General features: G+C 35.4%; 1 protein-coding gene across 2 annotated transcripts; it reads left to right on the plus strand.

Annotated features, from left to right (window-relative positions):
• The first annotated feature begins 1,477 nt into the window (after window positions 1-1,477).
• Window positions 1,478-14,002, plus strand: LOC140135915 (beta-alanyl-dopamine/carcinine hydrolase-like). Of its 2 annotated transcripts, XM_072157588.1 has the most exons (9): window positions 1,478-1,867; window positions 4,212-4,402; window positions 5,862-6,056; window positions 9,384-9,509; window positions 9,998-10,226; window positions 10,811-10,910; window positions 11,360-11,524; window positions 12,506-12,699; window positions 13,695-13,870. In XM_072157588.1, the coding sequence occupies exons 2-9, from the start codon at window positions 4,262-4,264 to the stop codon at window positions 13,808-13,810; spliced, it is 1,266 nt and encodes a 421-aa protein (XP_072013689.1). In that variant the 5' UTR covers window positions 1,478-1,867; window positions 4,212-4,261; the 3' UTR covers window positions 13,811-13,870. The 2 variants fall into 2 exon arrangements, with proteins under 2 accessions (XP_072013689.1, XP_072013690.1); XM_072157589.1 differs by lacking the exons at window positions 1,478-1,867; window positions 4,212-4,402 and adding an exon at window positions 6,715-6,764 and having other exon boundaries at window positions 6,010-6,056; window positions 13,695-14,002.
• Window positions 14,003-14,872: the final 870 nt, after the last annotated feature.

Genomic DNA, 14,872 nt, shown 5'->3' on the forward strand with positions numbered 1-14,872 from the left:
GAAAATGATTTTCAAGGCAGCGGGCTGATGACGTATAAGTAAATGAAGAGGACTTCAAATATTGAGTTTTTGTTTTTGTTTTGGTCACGTGGTTTCCTATTATCCTGCCTATAGTGCCTAACCTCTTGACTCACAAGATATTGATATCTTTGTTTCTACCTTATGTTAAAAACTTAACATTTGTGTCAAGGAGATTCGGTTTTCATTTCAGTTTCTTATATAATGGTGTGAAGAAGAAATCATTTGGTTTGAAGTTACCTGATCTAATATACAAAAGAAATGTTTAAATTTTGCAGTGCAATATTCACGAAGAGAGAAATCGAGCATGTCGATTTACATTGAAAAACGTAGTTTAGAAAACCGCATAAGCTATGTCTGTTTACATTGAAAACGTTCAATGCAGAACAGTATCTTGAAAGTATAACTTGGGAGAAGTTTGATGATTTGAGAAAGCCTGATTTGTTGGAACTTGCCAAATATTACAAGTTGAAAGTAAAGCAGGGTACTAAAAAGCAGGAGATATTGATGAATCCAAATTGGAAGAGAATGGGGAAGTAGAAACTGAAATTGGCGGGGATGCAGTTTTTTTTTTTTTTATGTTTGACTTTGTTTTATTAGGATTTGTAAATATGTTTTTTTTATTGTATGTCGGTTAATTCTAATATAAATGGGGTTCGATCTGGTACCTATCATATATTATTAGGAAGCACATGTTATACAAATGCATATTATGGAATCCTGGTAACGTATACTACCAGTCTTAATATGATCAGTCAAATATGATCAGTCAATGTTTAAAACATTTCTATGCCAAAAATGCTACAGCATCAAGATTTTTACTGTGATTTTTAAAAACCTGCGAGTGTTTCCTTTCAAAAACCGCAAACTACATTGGTACTTCTGTTTTACTTCTTTCCAATAACGTGTGTTAAAAGGGGGTAACGTAGCTCACAGTGTTTTGGTGGAAAGTGCAATTTATTTTAGAATTACACAAAGACGTTTTAATCACTAAAAATGATGTTGATAAACAATATGATGGCGCGTTATCTAATTAAGAAATAGCAAGTAATGTAAAGAAATCGCATTTATTCAAAGAAAACACTAAGGGTCAGATTTGACACTTGAGCAGTGGAAACGCATTTGTAGCGATTTGCTTTTGCAAGGGTTAATCGCCAGGGTTAATAAGACTGAAGAAAGCATTCAAAGTATGGAAAACTAGGTATATAATGTCCGTGTAGATCAGGCTTAGATCTTGTTGAGTTCGACCAGAAAAACAACATATGTGATACCCTAAATGCTCGAAAAAGTGTTTATAGACCAAAGAATGGGAACAAAGCTATTATCACCGGATTGGGTAGAATACTACTACCACTACCAACCAGCAACCACACATACTCCCCGACATATTAACCCAAACAATATTCGTGGCTCGTGAGCCACAGCAGCTCTAGTTCATATTATAATTTACTGAACTATAGTCTCGGTCCCAGCCGGTTTGTGCTCCTCTGAAGAAGAAGTACAAACCGGCTGGAATCAAGACTAGCCCCGAACTTGACCAGGTCATTTAAAATCTATACAGTGAGTAATTTCTGCACTGAATAGTGCACACTGAATCACCACCTGACCATATTCAATGATACGAATAACGATGGAATATAGAAGCAGTGTGCAGCTGGTGTGTTGAAACAGGAAGCACCAAACATGCTAAACACTATGTGATCTGGACTATGGTCAATTTTAGGGTGGTTACAAAAGGCAGGCGGCATTTTTACCAGCATTTATATTTTGTGTTTTTACTTCCTGCTCTCAACTGACACACGCAGCTCAGCTCAGTATATTACTGAACAGATTTCCCCGGGACAGATTTGTAAGTAAATACATGTGCTCGACAATAACACATTTCGTAGTACGTGTATCCCATGCTACATGCTTTTTATATAATATCATTATGCGGAGATTTTAGTTTATGCATGCAATGAGGGCATAAATCGAAATGCTCTTTTAATATACAGTGGAGATATATATTCATAATAATATGTGAAATGTACTCGGGAACAGGTGCATGTATTTTCTAATTTAAATTTGATTTATCCTAAAATGCTATTTATTCATTCCGGGTTATCATGAGAGTTTAGATTTTTATGCAGGAATTTGTGCTGGTGACGCAAGAAAAGCGGTTCGTTATTTATGATAAGAAATAAGGTGCCGCATGTCCTGAGTGTAGTAATTGGATTCCTTGCCCTAATAATATACATGATTACATAACTTTTGTTACCAGTGTGTTATTATTTTTCGAGAAAAATGGAAAAATAGACACACATTTATCGAGGGGTGTATAGTACCCCCTTAAATGAACCAATTCCTGCATATTAAATCTACACTCTCATGATAACCGGAATGAATAATAGCATTTTAGGATAAATCAAATTTAAATTAGAAAATGCAAAAATAGTCACAAATTTACCACAGGGGCGCGCGTATTACCCCTTTAATGATGTTAATGTTATGTGTTATGTTATCTTTAATATCTTGTGTATGTTATGTTATAGCCTATATGTTATGTTATGTTATGTTATGTTATGTTATGTATGTTATGTGTTCTTATCTTATCTTATGTTATATGTTATGTTATGTTATGTTATGTTATGTTATGTATGTTATGTTATATATTATGTTGTGTTATGTTATTTTATGTTATGTTATGTTATGTGTCAGTTATGTTATATATGTTATGTTATGTTACAGGCTAATTGAATGAATTGAAAGTTTCAAATTTGCATTCTTGCCGAAATGTTCATTATTTTAAGTAACATGCACTGTTTCTTTTATAAAGAGTATCTGTCCCAAACCTGACAGTTTTAACTTAAACATCGCTCTTTATCCTTCTGAGGATTTTAACAGAGTTTCAAGTTAACAGGGGTATAGTAATGCTTAATAATGAAATATTCAGTATCCCCTTGTCATATTCGTAGTTCGTATTCGTATTTGGACAGTAACTGCCGCCAGTCTAATAATTCATGTAAAGGGTTTTTGTCGGCTTTAACTAAACATGTTACGTTACCTTTTATCTTATCTTATCTTATCTTATCTTATCTTATCTTATCTTATCTTATCTTATCTTATCTTAACTCATCTCATCTTATCTCATCTCATCTCATCTCACCTTATCTTATCTTACCTTATCTTCCTCATCTCATCTTATCTTATCTTACCTCATCTCATCTCATCTCATCTTATTTTATCTTATCTTATTTTATCTTATCTTATCTTATCTTATCTTACCTTATCTTCCTCATCTCATCTTATCTTATCTTACCTCATCTCATCTCATCTCATCTCATTTTATCTTATCTTATCTTATCTTATCTCATCTCATCTCATCTCATCTCATCTCATCTCACCTTACCTTACCTCATCTCATCTCATCTTATCTTATCTTATCTTATCTTATCTTATCTTATCTTATCTTATCTTATCTTAACTCATCTCATCTCATCTCATCTCATCTCATCTCACCTTATCTTACCTTATCTCATCTCATCTCATCTCATCTCATCTTCTCTCTCTTCTCTTCTCTTCTCTTCTCTTCTCTTCTCTTCTCTTCTCTTCTCTTCTCTTCTCTTCTCTTCTCTTCTCTTCTCTTCTCTTCTCTTCTCTTCTCTTCTCTTCTTTCTCTTCTCTTATGTGTACCTTTTAATGTTATGTTATATTATAATTATTATGTCGTGTTTATGTCATGTCAGTGTTGGAAATGTTCACAGGTCAAATAATGTTTTAAGAATATGAAATGTCGGGTTATTTAAAAGTCATGAAAACATTTTATAATGTTTTGAAGGAAAACACCACTATACAACACAATTCTTAAAATGTTGTCAAAAACAAATTGTGGCAAAATATTTTGTCCACAATTAAAAAATATCATTTTGTTAGAATGGTTTTCTTTTGCAGCGAGTATAAAACGGGTTTGAATCCTACGTAAACATAACACGTTTATACCCTCTATGTGACCCAACATTTAAAGGTTTTCTGGCAACCTTTCATAAGCTTTTGCGAATGTTTTCAAAAACGTTTTGTGTTTGCTGTGTACATCACAAAATAATATCTTATCATTTCGCATCTTATTATTATTATTATTATTTTATCCTCTCCTATCCTATCACATCTCATGATTATCTCATCTCGTCTCATCTCGTCTCGTCTTGTCACGACAGGTGCCTGGCTGGGGATAGATGTTGCGGGCAGTGTCACTGATGTCGCAGTCATGGATTCCTTTCAAGACTTAATTGCGACAAATTCTTCCGAGAAAACAGCAAATGGAGACAAACATTTCATGTCACATATGCCAACGAGTCTGGCTGCAATCCACGTTGTGGGAACTTTCTACCAAGTTGGCTATGAAGTAGTAAGTAAAAAGAAATACAACTTCACATTTGCATATATCCAAACCCGTATTATTTTTAAGGCATATAGCTTTTGTTCTGAAGTCTGAATGGGCCTAATTTGGACCCCCATATCCATGTGCAGCCGAAGGGGGGGGGTGCAATTTTTTTTTCAATCCGAGAGGGAGCGGACAAGCGAAAAAAGTCCACTTTTTCAAAACCAGCACCCCCCCCCCCAAAAAAAAAATCCTGGTTACCACGGGCCTGTGAACTACATGTACTATCTTATTTTGTGATGACTCTATATTCAATATCAACAATGACCTCCCTTATGTAAACACCAACATTCTAGATTGTGAAAATTTAGTATATACGAGGGTCATTCAAAAAGTTCTACCTCCATCATCATATCTCTGATATTATACGTGTCAGGATATTCAAATAGCCCATGATTATACTCTTAAATGTACTCTACAAAATGAAAGCTATGTGATGAAAATGTGAATGTTGGTTGTTTGGACATGTTGGTTAAAGCGAATACAGATTTGGAACGTCCGGTTAAAAGCTGAAGCTGAAAGTAATAATAAGCATCAAACCGTATTGTAGCATTGGATGATCTCCATAAAAATGTTTCTAAGATGGGTTTGTCCATGCAACTGCTTACTCAGGATAAATATTTTGTATCTATTTAAGCTCCCTGACATGCCTTGGGACTTCAAAACAAAGGGAAATAGGGTAACTCATAATTACGTCCTTATTTTAAGCAATGGATGATCTTGACGTGGAAATAAGATGAACAGTTTGTCAATTACCTTGTATATACTTTCAAAATACAAAACAAAACCAACAAGTGCTCACCCGATTGAACAACAACCTATGGAAAAGGGTAAATATGAAGGCTATTCTGATCATATAGCCTATCGGTTTTGTTGTGCAAAAGACAAGATATGCGATACCCAGTAAAGCTGTACTATCTGCAAGCATTAGATATAATATTGATTAGATTATTTATTATTTGAACAGAAATAAAGCAATTAATCGTTTTCAGAAATAAATCTAAATGATTTCCACATAGATGTGGGCAACCTTTTAAAATCGAAATTAGCCTTCAGACCGTTTCCGACGTACCAAATTTGTATCTACTTTAACCAACACATCTTAACAACCAAAAATCCCATTTTAATCAAATAACGTTTATTTTGTAGCCAAGAGTTAGGAGTATAATCATGGGTAATTTCAATTTTCTGGCAGGTACGATAACAGAGATGTGACGATAGCTGACGTTAGAGGTAGAACTTTTTGAATAACCCTCGTATAATATAAATCTTATAGGGAGTGCCATTATAGGATCAAATCAAGTTTAAGATTTCGATCGATATCCATATAAAAAATATCAAGATGGAAACCATCAAAAATCGGATGGTTTCAAATCAAGCCTAAATTTCATGCTGTACTCTGTAAAACTTATCCATTTATTTTCAGGGTAAGAAATTTCGAAATGAAATAGAGCAATTTTACAAAGGCACCTCTCTCTTCGACGATCTTCTACCGTTCTACCAGACTTCAAATGGCCGACAAATCTACGAAGAATACTTAGATATTACAAAGGATTTGTATCCACAGTATGTGAGAGAAATGGAAGGCATTGCAGACGGTAGTGGACGACCGTTTCATGAGGTACAGTGTTCATTTGGTTCAAGTACGACCAAATCAAATCAATTTAACTGAATTTGATGTGATTGCGTATTGCATGCATGGGGTATAGAAGATGCCTCTGGAGACATTTTACGCCGCTAGATTACGGTGATTGTTTTTTAATTAATTAGATAGAATAAAAACATCGCGAATGACAGAAAAATCACTAGCGGTAAATGTTGGCATTATATTGTTAATACAAAGCATTTCATGTTATCAAAGCGCTCATTTTTCCGTTGTGCGCATGAACATGATGAACGGCGCTCAATGGACGATATTCATAACATCTCCCCCATTTCACCCCTGGGTTGAGAGAGGCAAGTGAGGTAAAGCGTGTTGCCCAAGTGCTCAACACGATGGCACCACCGGAGATGAGCCCGCTGCGCCACCCTGCTCTTAAACACGCTGGTGGTTTGACAGGATTCTTTCTCTTGTGCTGGGCATTATGGGGTCGTTCCAATAAGGTAGCGATTTCTGAAAAGTTTTTCGATAGATTCATTAATTTCTCAAAAAGTAACAAATGAAAGCCATTATTGGGGGCATAATTATCGTATCATTATATAAAAAAACTGACACTAATGTAAACATTATTTCGGTGACCCAAGTTCATAGTCATTTACGCTCACGCTCTTTTTTACAGATCGCCTGGAATTGCATGTTTAGGTTTCAGCGATTGCCCGAAAAATGGTGGTATGTTTCCGCTTAGAATGTAGATACTTACTGTTGATATTAGTGTTCACGATTTTAATAAATGTGATCGTACACCATGAATGAGCCGTAAAGTCGGCCCGGTCAATTTTGTTTTATTTCGTGTTTAGAAAATATATATCATAAGCTTTAAAATGGTATATCATTTGACTTCAAAAAAGATCCAGAAGCGGGGTTATGGTTTGTTGAACTCTGCTCCTTCAACAAAATGGTACCTTTTTTCGGTTCTACATGTGTCTCGTTTTCCCCATTGCTGGTAATAAGTATCAAACTGTCATAATTGGCGGTAATTTCAAATCATCCCAAGTCAACGAGATTCAGGAATGTCTTCACATTATTAATTGTTGGTTATACATACCTAGACATAATACAGTGCTTTATAACCCACCACTTGAATAAGATTAAGCCAAAGCAAACAAAGACTACAGCTACTTACGAACTCTATTGACATAGGTAGAAGCTTTAATATTATCCTCTTCAGTAATAGGATTATTGATTGGTTTAAATGAGATACATGTCGCACCAAATTTAGGTACTTATGAATACGACCTTCATGCAAATACGATTTGCCGACTTTACGGCTCAATATTCGTTTACGGCCACATATGCACTCTTTAGCCAACACTTTTCAATGCATTTTACACACCGCATTCCTGATGAACAGCTAAGTGTCTATACATTAATTTCTTCTCACAATGCCTGGACAGAAGGCGTGGCGGCGGAGTTGCTATCTACGTGAGAAATGACTTAACAAGAGATTGACGCTCCTGTACCTAATAAACTTGAATGTCTCTGGGTCAACATTCGCCCTAATAGACTGCCCCGTGGAATTTCTTCTTTAGCAATTTGCGCGGTTTATATCGTAACTGACTACCCTATCAGGATTTACTGCAATGGAGGAGTACCTCAGGGCACGAAAATCGGCTCATTGGTTTTCAGATTATCATAAACGATGCTGCTCAAAATTCCTCTTCTAGTTGTTGGAAATTCGTGGATGACCTGACATTTGTAGAGAATGTAAATAGATCGCAACCCTCCAGCTTTTTACAATCTGATCTTGATTAGTTTACTGAATGGTCCAAGGGTAGCCCAAATTAAATCTCTCCAAATATCAGGCCCTCCAAGTTTGCTTCAGTAAAAACAAACCTCAGGCTGGCGACTTGAGAATCGGAGCAGAACTACTCTCACCAGGTTAATAACATGTTTAAAAAAAAGCCAATAAGAGGTTTGGCTTTGATAGTGATGAGCTGAGTGTCGTTTACAGTGGTTATCAAGTGTGACGTCGCGCTGTCCTCACGTCGATGAACGGAGTTGCAAGTCCATCGTCCATGTTATCATGTAGAGCATGTAGAACAATCCTGGGAAGAGATTACAGTTCATATCACGACGCGCTGCTCAGCTGTAAACCTGACTCTTTGTCTGATAGGAGGGTGGAACACTGTCGTAGGTTTGCTGAAGGGCTGCCTAACAATGAACGAACACAGTCGTTAATCCCTCCTAACAGACTCCAGAGGCATGGTCGCAATATTATTTGCGTAACGCCCACAATTTGTCCCAATTCCGTGCCAGGACCGAGCGCTTTCGGCTGAGTCCTATCCCATATGTTGTTGATCTTTTAAATCAGAAATCTCCTCTTGGGATTGTTCTTCAGTGCCATGAATGTTGTTTTTATGGTCTGGTGCAACTGTTATAATATTTGTAATTGTTCATATTGTCTATATTTATAATTGTTTTGAAATTTAGTATATTTTGATGTTTTCCAAAACATGTGCAATATTTGTCAAAGTTAATATTTTGTGCGCAATTATTTGTTTTTGATGTCTTTTAAATTCTTTAAGTGTTCAATCTTTTTAATGTTTTGTAATCGCTTTGTAATTTTACATGTAATTTGGCCATTTGGCCACGATATTATGTGGTTAATAAAATACCGATAATAATAATAATAACACTAAAAATATCGCTTACGTAAATACCAATATTTTTAACAGTATCTGTTTTTTATCTAAAAAACTACTTTTAAACCCAACATTTTGGTCAAAAAAAGTGCTTGGATAGGTAGCTTTCAACAGATATCATTTGGATATACCACATTCGCCTTGCTATAACATTGAATTGCGTTATCTGTTGACTAGTGACGAAAAATGTTTTTAGGGGGAAGTGTTAGCTTTCGTTTGATATAAAACAATTCTGATTGGACGAAGGGAACACTTGAGGTTTCAACAAAAACCAATCAAAGAGGCCAATTTTTTCAGCTAGAAGCTCCACAGCTCTCACATTGATATGCACTCAACCGTGTAGTGTAATCAAAGACTGTGGTGAAGAATTAAAAGAACCAGCGCAGGCCTTCTCAATATGCAGTTTTGTAATATATCGTGTGGTGATAAAAAGCTAAATTTTTATAACAAGGAAATGCTTTTTGCTGGTGTCAGATTTCCTTATTGCTAGACACATTTCTTGGATATGAAGTTAATTTCCAAGAAACGGGATTAACATCGCTATTTATTTTCTAGTTTTTAGATGTTTTTATTATCTTTGCTATGCATCATATGGCCTATTATAACCTAGCCATTTTGTTGTTTTATATATTGTGCATTATTTCAGGTTTTTCTGATTCACATTGAACCAGAAATCAGCACAATGCTTCGTACTGGGCAGGGAATTCAATCAACAAGCGCACAGTGTACCACTGTAATGTTAAACTACATAGACAATGACGGTAGACAACAGGTAAGATCCATCAAATGTCCTATAAATTTGTATTACTTTCTGTACAATGGATGGGTTTAATAGTTTGAGCTACGTCTATATATTTTCAAACTGAGCACATGACATATTGCACAGGGTTCGGGTTTTCTTCATTATATTAAAACAGCGTGCTCAAAATGATCTTGTAAGTAATCAATTGTGAACATTACCCCTTAATTGTGGTCAAATTTTGACCTTTTGTGGTTTCATAATTAACATTTGACCACAATTTAGGGGTAATGTCCATAGTTGCTACTTACGGGATCATTTTGACCACGCTGATTTAATATAATGAAGAAAACCAAACCCGATACATACACATCACTAACATTACTCAGTTCAAAGTCTGTGCTCAGTTTGATAATTTTTGCCCATTCGAAGCAACATAGCTTGCGACATCCTCGATTCTGACTTTAATAAGTGCATATTTTTCCATCATCTTACTAGAAATAATTTCAAACATTTCATAGACAGTTTTAGCGCACAACGAAGATGCCATAGTGGCGATGCCCAAGACAATTCCATACATGGTCCATACCAGAATCACAACTGATGCTGAGAGTCCATCTATAGCCGAAGAGTGGTCTGCCTACTGCTATCCTGGTCATATTGCGGGCAATTGCTTCTCCCTCAACATTCACGGACTGGCTACTACTACCAATAGGCTATTTCCGAACAATGTTCAACGAGGAAAAATACGTAAGTCGTGTATTAAATTAGTGTTTTGTAACAAAATCACAAATCCGTGCATGCCTAGAACCAGCATTTGCCGACATGGTTCGCTTGCATAATTACCCGGCATTTGGCCATTCAATACGTTAAATTGCGTTATCTGTTGACCTATGACGAAAAATGTTTTTAGGGGGAAGTGTTAGCTTTCGTTTGATATATAAAAAAAAATTCTGATTGGATGAAGGGAACACTTCAGGTTTCGTCAAAAACCAATCAAAGAGGCCCATTTTTAGCTAGAAGCTCCACAGCTCTTGCATTACTATGCACTCAACCGTGTAGTATAATCAAAGACTGTGGTGGAGACATTCACTGCTTGTTGTTCTCTGCTTGGAAGCTCTTGGACGAAAATGTGTGCTCAGGTGTATCGGGGTTGAAACTGTGCGCATGATGGTTTATAAGAGAATCGTTTTTGTATAGAAACCTTTCCATATGTTTTGTTCAACATATAACGGAGAGTTATAGACCTCTTATAGATTATTGGAAATTACAAGCTTTAATAATATTCATGAAATTGGCCTCACTGTGTTTTACTCAAAATATTTTCCCGGCAGCATATTATATTGCAGCAAGGGCACTATTATCTTGCGATTCAATTGATGCCGCTGAAGAAATGATACGGACAGATATGCATCGGGTGGCACTCGGAATGAGGTACGTAATTTATGCATGTAAACCATGGTCAGAAAAAATGTGGTGAGAATTGTATACGTCAGCCAAGCGTTACCCTGCAACTGACTTCGTGGTCCTTCGAGTTTTCTATATTTTGGCACATTTCTCATAAATCGTACGACCTAACAACATGATCAACGCATTTATTTGAATATCCGAGCTTACACAATACATTACTGAGTTACTTGTACGCGGACAAGACCGGGGATAGGAAGCCATGACTGTTAACGCTGTTCGGGCAGTGTTTTCGGATATGGTGTGCTCGAATGATTGCGGAATCGAAAAAGGTGGATGCTTGTCGCTTTGTGCTGATTAGTCCGTGTTAGTTAACAGTTAAGGGTGAAAGTTAAAAGGAGCCAAAACATTAATCCGATCTATGTGTTTCTTTTCACATTTTGCATACTATGTTTCATTTTCTCGTCTCTCCGTAGTGTTTCATTAGCCTTTTCAGCTGTCGCTGATTCTGAACAAATCGTCGCCAATATTGAGATAGCTCCCACAGATACGAACGCACCTTATGGTGGCAAGAATTACCATGTCAAGAGGATACCCGTCGCAAGTAGGAAAGAAGAGGGTTTCTACTTTCATTGTAATAGGTAAGGTCGCCTATCATTTGTACTTCATCGATATGTGACCCTTGATTGGTGCGAGTAGCCATTTTACCAAGCTAGCACTGATTACCGAAAAAAAAAATCTTGAAAATTATGGGATATGCTAATAACAGATTTGGTGCATATCAATGTGTAAGCGCTCTTAAGCAAAGTCATAGTTCATTGAATTTACAACCGTATGAAAAAACAGGCGAAAATAGTAACTTTTTGCATAAGATTAGCAATTTAAAGAGAATTGGCCATTGTTCATTCTAGTGACGCTAGAAGCTTCACAGCTCTTACATTGCTATGCACTCAACCGTGTAGTGTAATCAAATACGGTGCGGAGACAATTCATTGGTTGCTTGAGAGCTCTTGGCGAAAATGTGTGCTCAGGTGTATCGAGGTGGAAACTGTGCGCATGATGGTTTATAAGAGATTTTTTTTTGTATAGAAACCTTTGCATATGTTACTTTTATGGATGATTTTCTCCGGCTGTGTCCCCTGTAAGAGTTGCAATAACACGTAAGCCCTAGTGATCTGATGTACACTGCATAGGTTTGTGGGGTTGCTATTTGAATTTTGATCATTATTTTTAAAAACTATAATTTCACCATCAGTAATTCTGATTAATCTGATCCATGGATATTATAGTATCCTCCATAAGCATGATAAGTAGAGCTATTTTGTTGTTTCATCGACTGTGACCATTTCAAAACCACATAATTTTATTTTCAACATAATTCATTGGGATATGCTAGCTTAAGTGCCAGTTGAAATCCTGGCGATAACATTTTTTTGCAATGATGATAATAATAATAACACTAATAATAATAATAATAATAATAATAATAATAATAATAATAATAATAATAATAATAATAATAATAATAATAACACTAATAATAATAATAACAATAATAATGATCACAAGACATGACTGTATTTCTAACATCACCATTTTCTGCTATTGTATGCATTTCACAGATATGATAGGATACCAGATGTTGCGGAGGGTGAGGAAGTAAGCTCAGATCACAGAAAACGAAGGATAGAAGCATTACCTGTACCAAGTAGTGTTGACGACGTGTTGGCTATTATTGGTGACACTGCTGGAGATGAGAGGTTTCCCGTATACAGGTCCGGAAAAGAACCAGATTATCTGTTTACTGCAGCAACAGGTATTTAACTTTAACTTTAACGTCTAGAGGATTATAGAGGATTATGTATTCAAAAATAATCCTCTATAATCCTCTAGACGTTAAAGTTAAAGTAACTTCATTTCGCAAGGTCTCTATTCTGTACTCACATACTGCAGTTACTGTTCATTTTCCTATACATTATACACAGTAGCTACTCTCACCATTCACGCGTGACCTCTACAAACAGTATATGTTATATTATATGGGCATTGCCTAGTTAACGTCACTGTGTGAAAAATAACCTGCCAATATTTAAAGTACTCTCTGAAATTCTAGAAAATATAGTTTGTAACATGTCCTAAATTTTTAGCTAATTTAGGTGTTTGGAAATATTCGCACTTTGGTGTTTTAGTGTATGTTGTAGGTATAGGGCATTGCCTAGTTAACGTCACTGTGTGAAAAATAACCGGCCACTATTTAAAGTACTCTCTGGAATTCTAGAAAATATAGTTTTGTAACATGTCCAAAATTTTTAGCTAATTTAGGTGTTTGGAAATATTCGCACTTTGGTGTTTTAGGAAGGATATGTAAACGACAGATAACACCAAAAAGATGGAGAAATTATTTCCAAACCGTGTTAAGTCTACAACCATTTTGTTTCTCATTTTCAAGAATTCTGGTTAACAATATGCAGACTATTGTCTCATTTCGAAAACAAAGGCCCACACAGTATATTGTTATGTAACTTATGTTACCTTGCGTTTGCTTTATAATCGTTCACCCCAACTGAAACTATAATACCAGTTCATTGCAATATCGCACAGGTAAAACAGAAACATGTGTAGTGTGGATTTAACCAGAGAAGATCTGATTTAATATAGTTGAGCTGTTTTCAATTAGTGTTATCTTGGTTTAATAGCTTTTAATGGGGTTTAAGTCCTGCAAAGGTCGTGGTGAATTCTACTGTAGACAAAACTACATCATGAGCAGCTAATAATAATGTATTAATTGTTATATTGTTTCTTATAATGCAGGAGTGTTTGACATGATGGCGTCCACTTTCTCGATATACACCAATAATCCAGCCAATGGACCAGGTCCAGTTATGAAGATTCCAATGGCAAAGAGAACAGTGAAAAAGATATTATAATACATCAAATGCTACAAGGTTTGAGATGCGATAAAGTGATCTATACTTATAGTTACCCAAATGTCTTTGATTTTAAATGAAATGATAATCTATAAGTGTACATTTATCTTCCTCATTATTTTTAAAACTGCCTATATTGTACCATGTACATAACAAGATCTATATGGTACCTTTAATAATCAAATCTTTAATCTAAAAATAGTCACCTGCGTATGTCTGGTCCTAAGCCCAGAGACCTCGGTCCGAGCAAGGGAAATTCCAGAAGATTGGACTGCAACAAGGTGCTTTTTTCCAACTTTGTCATCTTCCAGAGAGAACTACAACAGGAGTGCTCTCATCTTAAGAAGGGCGAAATTAGACTCCATAGATGACCGCTCTAATGGTGATCTACCAATGAACTACCTCCAAACGTCTTCGATTTTAAATGAAATGAATGATAGTCTATGTAAGTGTACATTTATCTTCGTCATTATATTAGAAGCTGCCTATGTTGTACCATGTACATACAGAAATCTATACCTTCCCAGCAAACACAAAAACGTTTTAAAAAACGTTTTAAATAAGTTATATTTTGGCTTTTGGTTTAGGTAAAAACGTTTTAATAACATTAAAATGTCGGGTTATATAAAGGTCATGATAACGTTTAAAACGTTTTGTATGAAAACACACTACAACAATATTTTTAAATGTTTTCAAAAAATGTTATTGTAAACTAATTTTACAAACATTTTTGCCAAATATTTTGTCAATACTTAAATAACATTATGTTAAAATGTTTGAACCCAGCAAACACAGAAATGTTCTTGAAATGTTTTTTTCAAAACCTTTTAATAACATTTAAATGTCGGGTTATATAAAGGTCATGAAAACGTTTGTAAAACGTTATTGAAAATATTTGGGGCAAACATTTTTCGCAAAATATTTTTTCAATCCCAAAATAACATTCTGTTTAGAATGTTTTGTATCAAGTTTTCGTGAATGTTTTTGGAATGCTATTAAAACGTTTTATACCCTTTATATAACCCGACATTTAAACGTTTTCTGTAAAACGTTTTTGTTTGC

The sequence above is a fragment of the Amphiura filiformis genome, chromosome 16 (assembly GCF_039555335.1).
Source record: "Amphiura filiformis chromosome 16, Afil_fr2py, whole genome shotgun sequence".
In the NCBI taxonomy this organism is placed as follows: domain Eukaryota; kingdom Metazoa; phylum Echinodermata; class Ophiuroidea; order Amphilepidida; family Amphiuridae; genus Amphiura; species Amphiura filiformis.